The sequence below is a fragment of the Amblyomma mixtum genome, chromosome 3 (assembly GCF_055824585.1).
Source record: "Amblyomma mixtum isolate Tamu chromosome 3, ASM5582458v1, whole genome shotgun sequence".
Classification (NCBI taxonomy): Eukaryota; Metazoa; Arthropoda; class Arachnida; order Ixodida; family Ixodidae; genus Amblyomma; species Amblyomma mixtum.
Genome location: NC_143014.1, coordinates 80,848,835 through 80,864,287, shown reverse-complemented (window position 1 = coordinate 80,864,287; position 15,453 = coordinate 80,848,835). Strand labels below are relative to the sequence as shown.

Here is a 15,453-nt window from a genome sequence, read left to right as displayed (position 1 = left end):
ATTGCAACTTATAAAGCTTTCACCTTATCGCACCATTCCTCACTGCTGTTTAGGTCACCATGCATGCAAGATGACTGCTGTGCTTACCCTGGTCACTAGTTTTATCAAACAGCTGTCAAATGTATGTACTACATTAGACAGCTTGAGAAATGTACACCACACAATGAAACCTTCTGCTGTTATCATTTGTTGATCGATCCTGCACTGCAATTTAAACAGGCTGATACCACATGCAATCAAGAATATGCACATCAAAATTTTGGTTCCCTTACCTCTTTCAGTGAAACAAGAAAATTTCATGCAAGACAGACCAATATGAGACCTAGCACAAAGTTAGTCCCATATTTGTAACAAGAGGCAAAACAAGAAAGAATTTTCAGGAAATCAATGTCTTAATTGATTCACAATATGAAAACAACAAATTCATCATAAAAAAAACATGATGAACAATGCAATGAATGCTTATGGAGACATTAACGCAACAGTAAGGGGCACACCACCATTCGTTGGTTGTGAAAGCAAAAATCAAACACCATGCAAGCTGATACAAGCTTATATCAGTAATGTATTGAGAACACTATACTTTTTGCAATTATGCATCTAAATGTTTGTTACTCATGACAGCCACATCAAAAATATAACCTTTGAAAAACATGACCAAAAAGAAGCGGATAAGGCATACACTGGCACTTGAACTGCTAACCATAGGACTGAGATAGGAACACTGCGGCTATTTTTTTTGTGTGTGTGTCTACATCCATTTTTCAATGGTTTTATTTCAGCTATGCACCAAATGGCCAACTACTCTCACCTCAGTCACATAGGCTTGTAACTAGTACACATGCACACGTGAAGACATAAATTCATAGCAGTGCTTTAGCACCTTATGTTCCTGAAAGGACTGTAGAAATCAAATTTTTGCTTGCACCTTTTCTTCTCTTAAATGATGCACTAAACATTAGCATTTCTTCTCGATGCTGTTTCAGTTTCAACAACCGAAGAAAAACGCAATATAATCGTTGATACGTAGTTTTAATTCCCTACAAAGCTTAAGCCAGCTTGCTTCAAGAGCTGGAATAAAAGAAAACATATTGGTGGATATATTCCAGTCTTTTCATGCGTCATGTGACCTAAATGCTTCTTACACATCATAGCCATCATTTGGCTGTTGAAACCAAAACTGGAACAGCATAAAAGAAGAATTTCAAGTACAAGCTATTTAACAGTCATAGACGAATACCATGTGGCGGTCCATGATGTTTGATGGTTTTTTTTTAGGTATATAGATAGCTTCTGACCAACTGTTTAGGGAAATCCCCCAAGGTGGAGTAGATTGGTAATAAGGGAGTAATTACTCATTGACGTCCACCCAAGCACAGCCATACGGCTACAAAGGAAAGCTGTACACCTTTCTAGGAAACTTCGCAGTTAAAGAAAAATTCGTCCTGGTCCGGGGTTCGAACCCGGGACCACCGCTTCACCGGAGCAGTCGCTCTACCAAGTGAGCTAACCGGGACGGCAAGCTTATGGTAGGGCGAGAGCGAATTGATCAATAACTCAAAGTGGGAACAGTGTTGACCAAATTTTTGGGGGAATCCCCCAAGGTGGAGTATATTTGTAATAAAAGAGTAATTACTCATTGACGTCCACCCAAGTGCAGCCATACGGCTACAAAGCTATTTTTCCTTAACTGCGAAGTTTCTGAAAAAGCAGTATAGCGTTCGTTTGTAGCCGTATGGCAGCGCTTGGTTGGACGTCAATGAGTAATTACTCCCTTATTACAAATCTACTCCACCTTGGGGGATTCCCCTAAACATTTGGTCAACACTGTTCCCACTTTGAGTTATTGATCAATTCGCTCTCGCCCTACCATAAGCTTGCCATCCCAGTTAGCTCAATTGGTAGAGCGACTGCTCCGGTGAAGCGATGGTCCCGGGTTCGAACCCCGGACCAGGACGAATTTTTCTTTAACTGCGAAGTTTCTGAGAAAGCTGTATAGCTTTCCTTTGTAGCCGTATTGCTGTGCTTGGGTGGACGTCAATGAGTAATTACTCCCTTATTATAGATAGCTTCTGCGGCATAAAAATACATTTGTTTTCATATTCTATTGTCTTATGCGTCATTACAGAAAGAAAAACATGCAACTTCTTAAAACGAAGAGTCTATATTCCTTTAACTGTTCTATTGTGACATTCAACATATTGAGCCAGATAAAAAGGCTAACTACCTGTATGGCTTGTATTAAAGCACACAATGAAAAATGAAACACAATGAAAACAACCAGTAGTAAGAGCACTGGTACCATATTTTTAGAGGTTAGTGAATGAGACTATACATGGGTTACACTGACGTCACTGTGACCTCCATGTTGTGACCAGAAGTGCGACAAAAACATGCATTTTTTCTAATCCACATATCGTCACATGCTCCAGCCTGCACTGTGGACGCTATGCTCCACGTTCTATCATTGCTCCAGGGATTTTACATGCAACCCTTTTATAATAAGACTGGATTGACCAGATGTGATTGCCTTACATGTTGCAGTGAACTATACTGTGGTAAAAAATACAAAGTGTATGCGTTCAACTGAGTCACAACATTGAAGAAATACTTGAGGTATGCTTCATAAGCATGCTGAATGATAACACAGTGTAATCACTTGATGTGAAGCATGCTTCAAATACTTCATGAGAGAGTCTTGACACTGTCATGAAGCATTGGTTTGTGCTATGGTAAGTGCACCAACAGCAAAACTGTGATTTCTTTTTCTGCTGACTCACCGGAGGCAGATTCTCTTTCTTCTCTGAAGTTGGGTCGTCAATCATTGCGAAACCTAACGAAAAGAAGGGAAACAGATCAATCTTTTCCAGGATGTTTGATGCAAAGCTTCACGTAGACACAACTCGCCCTTTGGTAAACAGTGGTTTGATCTACAGGTCAGAGGACATCAACCTAAGCAACAATATATGAAGCAATGGCCTGGAAAACCACCCTCAGATGCAGTGTAGGTGTAGTACCTCTATATGTGTAGCGTTAAAAAGTATTGCACCTCGAAATCAGGTATTTGGTTCATGGTTCATGTGGTTTAACATCCCAAAGCGACTCAGGCTATGAGAGACACCGTAGTGAAGGGTTCCGGCAATTTCGACCACCTGGGGTTCTTTAATGTGCACTGACATCGCATAGTACACAGGCCTCTAGAATTTCGGCTCCATCGAAATTTGATCGACGCGGCCGGGATCGAAACCGCGTCTTTCAGGTCAGCAGCCGAGCGCCATAACCACTGAGCCACCGCGGTGTGTCGAAATCAGGTGTAGTGGTAGAAAACAAAGATGTGCACTCATGTACAGCCTCAAATATGATGCCAATAGTATGCATAAATAAATAACAATAAGATAAACAGAGAACTGAACAGCTTTCTCAAGTTAAACTCATAAAATACTTGCAAGCTGAGTGTGTGTGTTTCACCTGCAAGCTATTTTTGCCAGCAGGATGAGGATCATAGTCTTTTTGATTGATACAGCACATGTGGAAGGCAAAAGACGTAGTTCTACACTCCCAACCAAAACTTCAGTGAAAAACATGACACATATAGAGGTAAGTTCTAAAAGCATGTGCGCACCTTATTAAAAGTACATGACAATCACCTAAATGCGCGAATTCACTATCAAACAGGTTGATAAAGTGTGGCTTACACATTTAAACTTTTTTGTTGTTGTTGTTAATAAGGAATGCTTCTACCAGTTCTCTACTATGCGCGTCTTAGCGTCTGAACAAAATGGCGGTGGCACTGAATCGCAGTGGAATCAGTGTAGTGATAACTTATCCGCAAGGATATTTTCAAACCGAGCGCTCTTTCACAAACTACATTTGTACCGTTTGCTCTGTACACAAAAGGGAAGAGAGCAAGAATCAATCTACTGGTCAGCGTTACATACGAACCTCTTTATATGCCACGAGGCTTTTGAACATCATCTTAGGTTAGTCAGGCGCTTCGAGATTACTCTAGATAAGGATCGTCAAACGGCGAGAGGCGACGCACTTGATCTGCGGGAGAACACAGGTGAGCAAGCAACAGGAGAAAAGAACAGACGACGTGGCGATAAGCTCCAGCCGTAAATCTCCGTTTTGCAACGTACCACCAAGAGTTTGCCGGCTGAAATGCAACTGGCACTGCACCCTCGAGAAAATGGCATCTCAAGCGTGCACTGACTTTGTTCTTTTCACGTGCCCCTGGAGCTGGTTGGTTGGCCTCAAAGAGAGAGGCTGAGCGCATATCGCCTTCTTTGTCAGTTGTTGTAGATAGCTCAAATGTGCACCGTGCACACCAGTATTCCAAAACGCGATCAAATGAAAACAAACAGACTCATGAAAACGAATTGGTTTCCGTAGCGATCGTTGAATTCTGAACAGATAAGTTTATCGCACAGACACATCAGATGACGGAAAGCGTCGTCGAGTAACCACTCACTGCGCAAACAACATCACCACTGATAGTAATTTCAGCGATCTAAAAAGAGATACCGATAGCACATATATCTGTCACCATGAAGCACTGCTCTGGCAGTTCTTTTCGAGAACAGTAAACGCGGCCGGACTTGCACTCACAAGTGGAAACGGTTATCCAGTGTTAAGTTCGAATGAATTGGTTCGTCGAACCACAACAGGCACACAACTTACTTAGATGCTTTGTCAGTCTTCGTCTGCAAGGTGAAGGCTCGTTTCACGATGCCGAAATGCGACCTCGAAGTATTATTACCTGTTAACTCTGTGCGAAAGCACAGTGTTCGAAATACCGATACGCGTTCGAACGTTCGACTGCTCGAATGGCTGTTCAAATGACGCGGTAGCTATATCGACGTACCCCGTTTAAATAAAGCGACGTTCACATAAATAGATGATGATGGTGATGCAGTGTGTGTGTTTCCTGAGCAGTAAACATTCCTCACAGCTTTTACATTTTTATCTCACCCAAGAAATTAACTATTCAAAACATTGTTTTGACTGCATGTATATTTAAAAATTAGTATAGTAAACATAAGCATAGTTTGAAATGGACACACGCATGGCGAAATAAGCGAATCCTTTGCCGCATGCATCGCCACGCCGGCCACGCCCGCAAGCTTGAATAAGTACAAATAAAAAAGCTGTATGGCTGTCGAGTTCAAGCGACTTTCTCCGTGCTTTTGACGAAAGCTCGTTGTACGCGAATACGACGGGGACGTAGTACAGTTGTGACCATGGTTGCGACTATATATAGTGTACTAGAATTCTAGTTCACTATAGTTGTGACCGTCAGTTTTTGCCAACTGTATTTCTTTTAGTTTTAGCGTAGCCGGACAGCCTTACGGCAAATGCGGTAACGCGTTGCTACCATCGTTTATTGCTACCATTGCCAAGCTTGCCAAGCCACGTTTGCCGTCTTTGTTTGCCGCATGGTTTGCCGTAAGGTAGAAGTCGCCGTATTTGCCGTGTTTACCGTACGGTACGAAAAACTCTGTTATCGGCGAAGGCGAGGAAACATTTCGACCAATGTGAGCAATGGCCGGAGGGAGTTTTTTTTTTTTTTTTCAAATATCGTTATTGGGGGGAAAAAAAATTCGGGGAATATATGAAAGCATCCTATCCTCGCCCCTTCGCACTTTTATTAGAGCCTTAGGGTGCCGCATGCGCCAAAAGCAAACCTTGGCCTGAAGACCTAGACATGACCAAGGTTGTGCCATATGTTTAATGTCACTACGCTTTCAGTGCTTCCGTTTGGGCACTCACGGCACAACAGCAGCCCATTTTTACACTTTACGAGTGCGAAACAGTAGATGATGAGTCAAATGTGACAATATATGGCAGACGTTCGACAACCCCGGCGGCAGCCGCCATGGAGGTAAAAAAATTTTTCTTCCTCCATGGCAGCCGCTGCACTGCTTTGCAACAGGCGGGCATTGCCCAGACAAGAAAAAAAACAATGAGAAAGAAAAAAAAGAAAAAGGTACAAGCAGGAACCTACGACACCTAGGAGGAAGCAGGAACCTAGGAGGAACCTTGTTCGCGTGGTGTCATCTAGTGGAGACGCCGCGAGAAAATTCACGTCCAAAAGACCTTCTACCTGACAAGAACACGGAAGCCAAGCTTGTGGACTGGGTGGGAAAGGTCGCCCTCCGTTAGTGGGCCATTCATCCCACCCCGATCTTTTTAGATCAAAAGTTTCTCCAATCCAATCCAATCCATTTTGTGGGGCGGCAACAAGAAGGATGGGCATGGGATGGGTGGCAACATTAGCAACATGGAGGAAGGAAAGAACGGGCGGCAAGACGAAAGAATAGCCGAGTTCCATGCCAAGCACCCTCCATGCCAAGCACTTTTCTGCCTATCACCTAAAGAATTTACTATTACGCTGCCTATCGGTTGTGGATGAGCTCGGTACGGGTCATACTTTCAGCCTAATGTTCGACACTGAAGAAGACGACACGCATTTATGCCTTGATGCCAAGACCTACATCGCGCATCGAAAGCAACACTGCTGCAAAATAGTACGGAATGACAGCGCTCTTCTATCTGTAGTGTCTCCGACAGCTGAACACCAATATGAGCCATCCTCACAGCGGGCGGACGATTTCTTCTCTTCATTGGAGCTGCAAAGCATCCAGACTGCCATTCCGAATGAATCGCATGGGTGCTGTTCAGCTAGCAAGGTGGGCCAGGCCGATGAAGACTTGGAAGACGCTGAAGACAGCGACAATGACCTCTACCCACCAACATCGCACACGGGCGGCAAGTGGAAACCTGGCTGGGGACCACCTGCTCGCTTCGACTGGAATGCAGTGGCTCAGCACCGGGTGAGCGGATAGCGTAGATTCCTGACGTAGGGTAGTTCAGGCAACCGCAAAGGCGAAAGACTTCTGAGCGTCAGTGCTTCAGCCGCACTTATAACGGAAATAGGGTTTAAGCACTAAGCGGCGCGCTGGCGGCACATCACGGCGCGAAATCGCAACTGATGGTATCTCACAGGCCACACGTCCATGCCTCACAAGTAGTATGCTGCAGTGTGGAACCTACAGCTGTACTGAGCAGTTAGTGCTGCTGGACCACAGCAAATAGTGCCTCAAATATTTGAACAGAGTAGAACTATTTTCGAACAGATAATGCCGTGATTGAATCGGCAGTTCGTGCTGGTGTTTTTCTAATAAGTATAGTGAGCGTTTTAATCTTTTAGAAGTCGCGAATCCTCTCACATTGAATCATTTCCAATAAAAAAAAAAAATGAAGCTCAAGAGAGACCGAACGCCACTGACTGTGGAGGTGGAGTAGCTGACTACTTGTATTCCTCCTCCCCAGTGATGGAGCTGCCAGTACAGGCTCGGAGGAACACGTTTATAGAGCGCATGCCATTCTGATTGGCTCAGGTCGGAGTAGTATCTATAGTCACTGAGGAGGAAGGGGGGGGGGGGGGGGGGGGTTGAAGATAAAAAGATGAAGGAGAAAAGAGAAAGCAGGAAAAAAAAGTCAGTATGCAAAGGCAGCAAGCGTTTCGTAAATTTACAGCCTATCGTGCAAGCTAGAAGTTCTGAAGAAGCAGAGCAACGCCTCAAAGGCCTTCACCGCCGACTGTCGCCGCGGCCAGTGGCCGAGAATTTTCATTTCCGCCAGTGGGCATGGATCTAGACACTCCAGCGCACGGTGGAGAGACTGTCTTTCGGCACTGCAGGCAGGGTGTTCACAAAGAATACGGGCTGTAGTCTCGTCACACCCGCAGATAGCGCATGCAGGGCTATCAGCCATACTGATTAAGAAGGATTAATGGTTGGTGAAAGCTACACCAAGCCACAGGCGACACAGCAAAGTTGCCTCACGTCGTGGTAGGCTGGATGGAAGCCAGAGATCAGGGTCCAGGGATTTGAAACGTGAATTCGAAAATTGGCCTTAATTCCACGCGGCAAGCGTCATCTCCCACACAAGTGCATGAAGCTTGCCCGCTGCATCTGATCTCAAAACGAGGATCGACACACAATCGCCGTCCTGGTGAGCAGTTCGCGCGATCTCGTCCGCATGGTGATTGCCTACTATGCCGCTGTGTCCTGGCAACCATTGGTGGATAATGTCGTGCCCTTTATTTGGCACAGTGATGTAGTTGTCGGATTCCCACGACCATGTTGTTCATGGGCTCCATGGCAAAGAGCAGCTTGTAAGCCTTGTGGAGGGCTGCTTGTGAGATTAAGTGTAGTGAAGCTGTAGCCACCCTACTCTAGTGGAGCCTTGGAGCGAGGTTGGCGTTTGTTACGTCAAGCTCTATTTTATTGCTTTTATTTTGCCCCTTCGCACTCCAAGCTCTTGATTCTTGCGCAGTCGTTATCGTCTGCGTTGCATACTAGCTCTTGTGCTTTCATAACCCAGCAAGCGTGGAAAATAACCGCCGAGAACACATTGTTAAGAAAAAAGCATTCAGACGGGCTGCATTGTTGTTTGTTTGTTCACTGTGCAGCATCTGCACCAGTTATATATCTTGTTATTTTTTTAATAGCTTATGCGGCCACCAGAAGTGTCCTCCTAGTGCAAGGTGTTGGCATGGTGGGCTCAAATTAACCCATATATGCATAGCGTCCTACATGTAGGACACCGCTTTTCTGTGCAGTAACTTTGAAAGTTTATTGTGTAAAAGCTTGCACCCACTAGTGCAGGCTCAAGAGGGTCTAAACTTTTCCTGTGCAAGGGTTGTGTTGTGTTCATTCAGTTGTGTGTGTTCAGAAAGATCCGCCAGTCTTCTCTGGACGCCATTTTTTAAATTTGACCCCATCGACTGCATTGTAATTCCAAAAAAAATATATATATATATTTTTGCACATTCGCGTAAGGAAATCGTCATGTGTGATGAGAAATGTGATTTTAAAGTCGATGTGAAATTTTTTAAGCTTTATACCACACGTAACAGGTAGCAAATTTGCCTAGTATCATACATTGTAGGATGGCCCAGAAGTTATTAAGAAAAATATTTGCACCAATAAAAGAATGAAAATGTTAAAAATTTTTCCAACTTCCTGATGTTTTGCATATTTGGGTTAAGCTTGCAGGACTGCAGGCCACATTGCAGTGGTTTTTTATCTTGCAATGAAGCGGCCTTTTACGCCCTTCCCAAAAGTACCTTTCTTGCTTCTGTTATATTTGTTTTGCGTACTGTGTGGCAGCCTGCTTTTGCAGCATCTGTCATTTTAGCAAAGGCCAAACGATTTTTCTAAAGAACAACGTAACAAGGACTGCAAAACACACTATTAAAGCCCGTAGCATCCAGCTTTTCATTAATCAATGCTTAATAAAATGCGCCGAGCTTAAATTAAGCTTTCAAGCAAGTGGCGAGTTGTGAGGACTGCAGGGAGATGCTCTGCCTGGTGCCACTCAACATTTTTACAAATTGAAGCTAGAAGAATTACATGTTTTTATGGAAATCATGGCCAACAGAGAAGCGTACATGATACGTAAGAAACACTATATTGTCTCACACTAATAGCTTGAGCTCAATATGTACATCCAGAGAACACAGTTATGCTCTCACTTGTACACATCATTTATGAGACTCTCATGCTGGGGCCAGTCGCGCTTGCCAACTCAGTGCTGTTATTTCATAATTTGACTGCAGTGATAGCACAGATGATGAATACAATTTAGTAGTTTAAGCTTCCGATAGCTCTTAGTATAAGAACCATATTAGTTCTGCCTTGCTTGTTGAATATTCAGATGTTCGGGATAAATTGGATGCAGTTGGACAATCCAATTGGATGCAGCTGGTTAGACCAGCTGGGCTCACCAGTTGGAAACTTGGGGGTCCAATTGCACCATCCAAATGGAACACCATTCTTGTTGGAACCTACTGGAAACTCAATTAGTCCAATTGGGACTTCATATGGACTATCCAATTGGAACTAGTTAGAAACCCAATTTGTTCCAGTTGTCTTTTTTTTTTACTGGGATGCTCCAGGCATTCCAATTGGTTCCAAAAACACAATTGGGAATCTTCCCATTGGATAGGCAAATTGGATAGTCAAAATGGGCTCAATAGGAGAGCTAATTGGATAGCTGAATTGGTTTCTCAACTTCCAATTCAGCATTCCAGTTGGAACATCCCCAAGCTGGATGTTTCAATTGGGAGCTCCATTTGATAAGTCCATGCCGACAATTTCCTAGACTGGAATCACTTAAACATCGAACAGTGAACTAATTATAGGCTCTTGTAAAAAAAGGTATTGGTAGCTTAATCTGCTGAGTAGTGTTCATTTCCACAGCTACAGCAGTCATGATTAGACGAAATAACCTAGTGCCACTGGCTCCTGGAGGAAGGTCCCCTGAGTGGGGTATATGAGCCTGTTCATTCAGTGTTCGTATACTAAACACTTTGGTATTGCATTACCTCATCAGGTTTCTAGTGTTCCTATGGTTTATATGTAGGGTTGTTCGTTTTTGGGCAAAACCCGATTTTACCCGATTTTTGCACCCCGAACGTGTTCCTAAAATATCGGGTAAAACCCGATTTTTTCCGATTTCTGAAGCAATTGCCGTGCTCGATCCGTTCCAGAAGCGGCTGCTGAGTCAGTCGTTTGATGTCTGCCGACCTCTCTTTATTCCGTGATGGACGATGTAGGCTCGCTTCACGAGTAGTTTAACCAGTACTTGCTGTAAGGAAGCCCCACAAATGAAGGTGGTGAAGTGACGGACTGTTGGAACGACGCAACTGTGCGTTAACCAAGGATAGCAAATGCAGCGTTGTCATTGTTGTGCCTAGCTAATGGCAGCTGGGACGTTGAGCGAACGTTCTCTCAGCTAAGGTACCTGCAGAAACCAGACAGGTCTTGGATGGAAACCGAGATGTTGCGCATGCAGATGATTATGTATGTTAACAAGGACGTGTAGAACGTCGATGACCAGCCCTCGTGAATAAAATGTTTATTTTCTCAAAACTTACCGTTGCCTCTCACTTAGTCGCTTTGGGACGTTAAACCCCATAAACCAAACCAAACCAATAATTATTTACCAAAGAAACGCCAAATTTTGCAATACTTACTTGAAAGCAGCTCAAAATATAGCCCTAATTGTTACCCACCGTTTAGAGCAAATCGAATAAATTATTTGTTTGCAAATTTAACCCGATAAAACCCGAATTTCGGAGTTTTTCCACGAAAAACCCGATTTCTCCCCTATTATCAAGCCGAAAAATAACGCCCAATTTTTACCCCCCGAATCTGAAAAAATATAAAACCCGAAAACGAATAACCCTATTTATATGTCATGCATGCTTGCCTGTGGCCCGCTTAGAGCTGCCACTTGAGTTGGGCGCCTGCATTATAAGCACTTCAAGTTGAAACCCAAGTTGGAGCTTCTGACTGGTTCCAAAAACACAACTGGAAATTTTCAAATTGTAAACTCTAGTTGGAAGCCAATGGTTTTTATTTGAATGAGCAGGTATCCCCATTTGACATACCAATTGCACCTTCCAATTGGTTCCATAAACACAATTGGATGTTTCCTGCTGGAAGCTCGATTGGACCGAGTGTGTTTTTTGTTTTTTTGCCCGGGAACAGGCGTCAGTAATACTTTGGTTTTGGGTAGTTGGTTCACTGTAACGTATTTTGATGGCATTTAATTGAATTGTGGGGTTTAACGCCTGAAGCAACACATGGGCTATGGGGACGCCTTAGTGGAGGACTCCAGATTCATTTAGACCACCTGGGGTTCTTTAACGTGCGCTGAGATCGCTCAACAAATGGGCATCTTTTGTGTTGGCTGCCGTGGCTGGTATTGTACGTGGGTACTCTAGCTCAGTAGATGAGCACGCTAACCACTGAGCCACTGCAACAAGTATTTTAAGGTGGCACTGAGAACAAAGACACAGAAGGTGCTGGCCCAGTCATTTTATTTATCCTGTGTCCTTGTTCCCTTTCGCACTGTCTTCAAAGTTCAGTCATGGGCAAAAAGTTTAGATGCGATTTGTTTGCAGAAAGAATTTATGCTCAGTTAGCGAAAGCAAGCGAATGAAAAAGCACAGAAGCATGAGAGGACGTGCATACTCCATCTGCTGGAATGAATACTAGCTGACTGGCTAGGGAGACAGAGCAGAAATAAATTGCTTTCTGCAAATGTGCATCCCATAAACTTTTGCCCATGGCTGCTCATTACGATGCCACCAACACAAGAATGTTGCACACGACCGACGCCTGCTTTAGGTGCCTGTTCTTAGATTGTGCTACATTGTTTTGTATATAGCAGCATCAGGTGTGGGTACACTTTACAGTGCACATAGCATCGTTCTTTCAGAAACTGTAGTTATCACCTCTGTAAAACAGTTGTATAGTTGACAGGCACATATGGCTGTGTACTTATGCTTGCGTCTTGGATGTCTGCATGCAGGAAGTTCCACTACAAGCAGTGAAGGAACCTGCCACCAGCTCGGAGGAATTTATTTGTGTTCCATGCAACAGACGCTACTCTAACAACTTCTCATATTTACGACACAAGGAGACATGGTACCACCTGAAGCGAAGTGGCTGCATTTCAACTGTTGAAGTGAAGTCCAGCAAAAGACGCCTGGCATTAGTTGCAGCAGGAACAGCAGTAGAAGAGGAAGGCCAGAAATGTGCAGGTACAAACAGTCTTCGCCATGCCAGTGATGCTAGAACAGAGAGTTGCAGCAAGCGTCCTTCTTACTCTCATGAGGATGAGCAACAGCGAAGGAGCGGTAGTCCTGCTGCCGCTACGCAGCCCTCTTGTTCGTCAGGCCACTGCACTTGCAGTAACAATGAGGTCCTTAACCTAGAAAAGTCACTGCCAACGAGAAAGTGTCCTGGCATGATTCTGCCCCAGGCCACTGGTAGTGGCCAGGACACTGCGCCAGTGCAAGGACAAGATGCAGAGTTGCATTGTGTCACTTGTAAAGCCCGGTTTCTAACTGTTAATGAGTTCAGTCTTCACCAGTGTCATTTCACCGTTGCTGGACAAGCAAGGGAGCAATTTCTCTGTAGCACAGGGCTGTCTGAAATGGCCCTCACAGATATTCCTTCCGATGGGCCAAGACTGTTGACAGAAGACGCAGGCATGCAAAGGAAGCATACAAGTGTGCCGAAGCTGCCTTGCCCACACTGCAAAAAGCTGGTCAGTAAGTCCTACATGAAACTGCACATGCATAAGCACACTGGTGAGAAGCCCTTCGTGTGCAGCATATGTGACCAACACTTTTCCCATCGCAGTACCCTTAACATTCACATTAAACATCATTTAGGCTTGCGAAAGTTCCACTGCAACCAGTGTAACTTCCGGGCTGTGCGTCGAAGCATGCTACGTCGTCATGAGCTATCTGTTCATCGTCCTACAGTTGGCTTGCAGCCTTGCCCTTCTCCGGTAGCCTACCCCGTTCAGCGGCAACAAGGCGCCCAGCAAAAGAGATGCAACGTGCCCGACCACAAGGCATTCTCTGAGACCAAAATATTAGCCTGCAGAACTCGGTCTCTTCCAAAGCCACAACCCTATTTTATTTGTGGCAGCTGCAGTTACAAGACTACAAAGAGCCATTTGTTGTTAAATCATCAGAGGCTGCACACAGGCGAACAGCCTTTCCAATGCCCACAGTGTAACTTTAAGGCTTCACGCAGAAGCCAAATGCATAGGCACAGCCGTATTCACCTAGGCCTGAAGCCTTACAGCTGTCCTTACTGCAAGTATCGTTGCAACAATCAAGAAAATCTGCGCAAGCATATCCTCAACACAAAGAAGCACAGAGGCAAGCAAATGTACCCTTGTAGCCAGTGCAACTTTGCCTGCAATGAATATAAGGCTTACAAAAAGCATGTTTCGGACAAACACCAAGAGGATCTAACAAATAACAGCCACAGTTTAACTGTTATTGCTGGTGTAGAAAACCAAAACATTCTGCCACCCAAGTGCTCTGATGAAATCGCTGATCCGCCATCTACTGACAAGCCGATGACAGACTCTTGCACCACTCTGCCAGAACCAGCGGTTTTCTTGACCATTATTTCAGGTTTAAGTGAGCCTGACCTAGAGTATTCAGGTGATACATCACAGGCTTTGGCCGTCTTGGATGGCTTAACATGTTCTGACAATGAAGTACTCGCCGAGTCAAGTGGCGGTATATTGCTGCCCAGTAGCTTGGACTCTGAGTTCAACGACCAGCTCAATGCTCAACTGAGTGACCAAGGGACATTCACCTCACTGGATACTACAGATAATATGTATACTGCTTGTTTGAGTGCTTCATAATCTTATGTGAGCATCAGCTGTGCATCACTTGAGTGAGAACATGGACTAAACTCTTACTTCATCTGCAAAGCAGATACTTTAAATACATTCACAACCCACCAGTGTTCACCATGTTCATAGAATTCCAACATCTCTGAAAATAGTGTGACTATGACACTACCCCTTTTGCATTATCCACAAATCATTGGCTGTATAGAATTGGATTGGATAAAGGAAACGTAAATCTCAAGCTGTGTACAAATCCTTGCTTGTATGTGCAGTATAGATATGCATGACATTCTGACAGCATTAAAAGATGGCTCAGGCTTTGTGAAACTTGTTGGGTAACAGAAGGTTTGTTTTTTTATGAGAAAGAAGTGAGCATAACACCCTGCTAGTGAAAGAGGGTTTACATTCTTGTAAACATTTAAAGGACTATAGACACCAAATTTTTGCTTGCGTGCTTTCTTCTTTCTAATGATGCAATAGACGTTAGTTTATATGGTATTAGCCTACGATTACTAAATAGTTTATAATTGCTGTTTCAGTTTTGTTTTCATCAGCTGAACGATGGCTGCAACATGTAGTTGATGTTTAGGTCGCGTGAGACATGAAAAAAAAAAAAACTGCAATATAACTGCTGATACGTCTTTTATTGTCATTCCAGCTCTTGAAGCGGGCTGGTTTAAGTGTTGTACTAATCTAAAACGGCAAAACAGGGACTATATTTTAGTGTTTTTCATGGCTCGCGTGACCTGAACATCGACATGTTACAGCTATCGTTCGGTTAATGAAATCAAAATGGAAAAAAACATCTGGGAGAAATTGAATTATAAATTATTTAGTGGTCGTAGTTGAATATGACATGGGTGAACCACGTATTTTAATGGCTAAAACATCATTTGAAAGAAGAAAACATGCAACTAAAATTGGTGTTGATGGTCAAGGTGTTTTAACCAATTTTGGAACAAAGTAGCAGAAAAAGATAAGTGATGTTTTGCTGGTGTGTGAAACTTTTTTTTTCAATAATTTTTTATAATGCAGATATCTATTGTTCTACTATGACTAAACAAAGTTTCATCCACTTTCAATGCATGTATTCATCTTATCTTTGAAAGGAAGATTTGGATGAGTTGGTCCATGTTGAAAGTGACACAATAGTAAATCAAAACCTTTTCAAAGTCTGCTTGACATACATGATTTCTTGTCTGCTTACTACTG

General features: G+C 43.7%; 2 protein-coding genes across 2 annotated transcripts in view; one reads left to right on the top strand and one right to left on the bottom strand.

The window, feature by feature from the left end:
- The window catches only part of LOC149350779 (uncharacterized), a 55,735-nt gene extending 50,904 nt beyond the window's left edge, over nucleotides 1–4,831 (bottom strand). Inside the window, exons 1-2 of the mRNA XM_089579923.1 lie at nucleotides 4,681–4,831; nucleotides 2,781–2,833 (exon numbers count right to left, since the gene is read on the bottom strand). Of these exons, the coding sequence (XP_089436049.1) occupies nucleotides 2,781–2,825 (45 nt within the window). The 5' untranslated portion in view covers nucleotides 2,826–2,833; nucleotides 4,681–4,831. The remainder of the gene's footprint in view (nucleotides 1–2,780; nucleotides 2,834–4,680) is intronic.
- Nucleotides 4,832–6,035: 1,204 nt separating this feature from the next.
- LOC149350778 (uncharacterized) lies at nucleotides 6,036–15,425 on the top strand. Its single transcript, XM_089579920.1, has 2 exons — nucleotides 6,036–6,833; nucleotides 12,388–15,425. Exons 1-2 carry the CDS (start codon nucleotides 6,330–6,332, stop codon nucleotides 14,251–14,253), a joined length of 2,370 nt encoding a protein of 789 aa, XP_089436046.1. The 5' UTR covers nucleotides 6,036–6,329; the 3' UTR covers nucleotides 14,254–15,425.
- The last annotated feature ends 28 nt before the right edge of the window (nucleotides 15,426–15,453 follow it).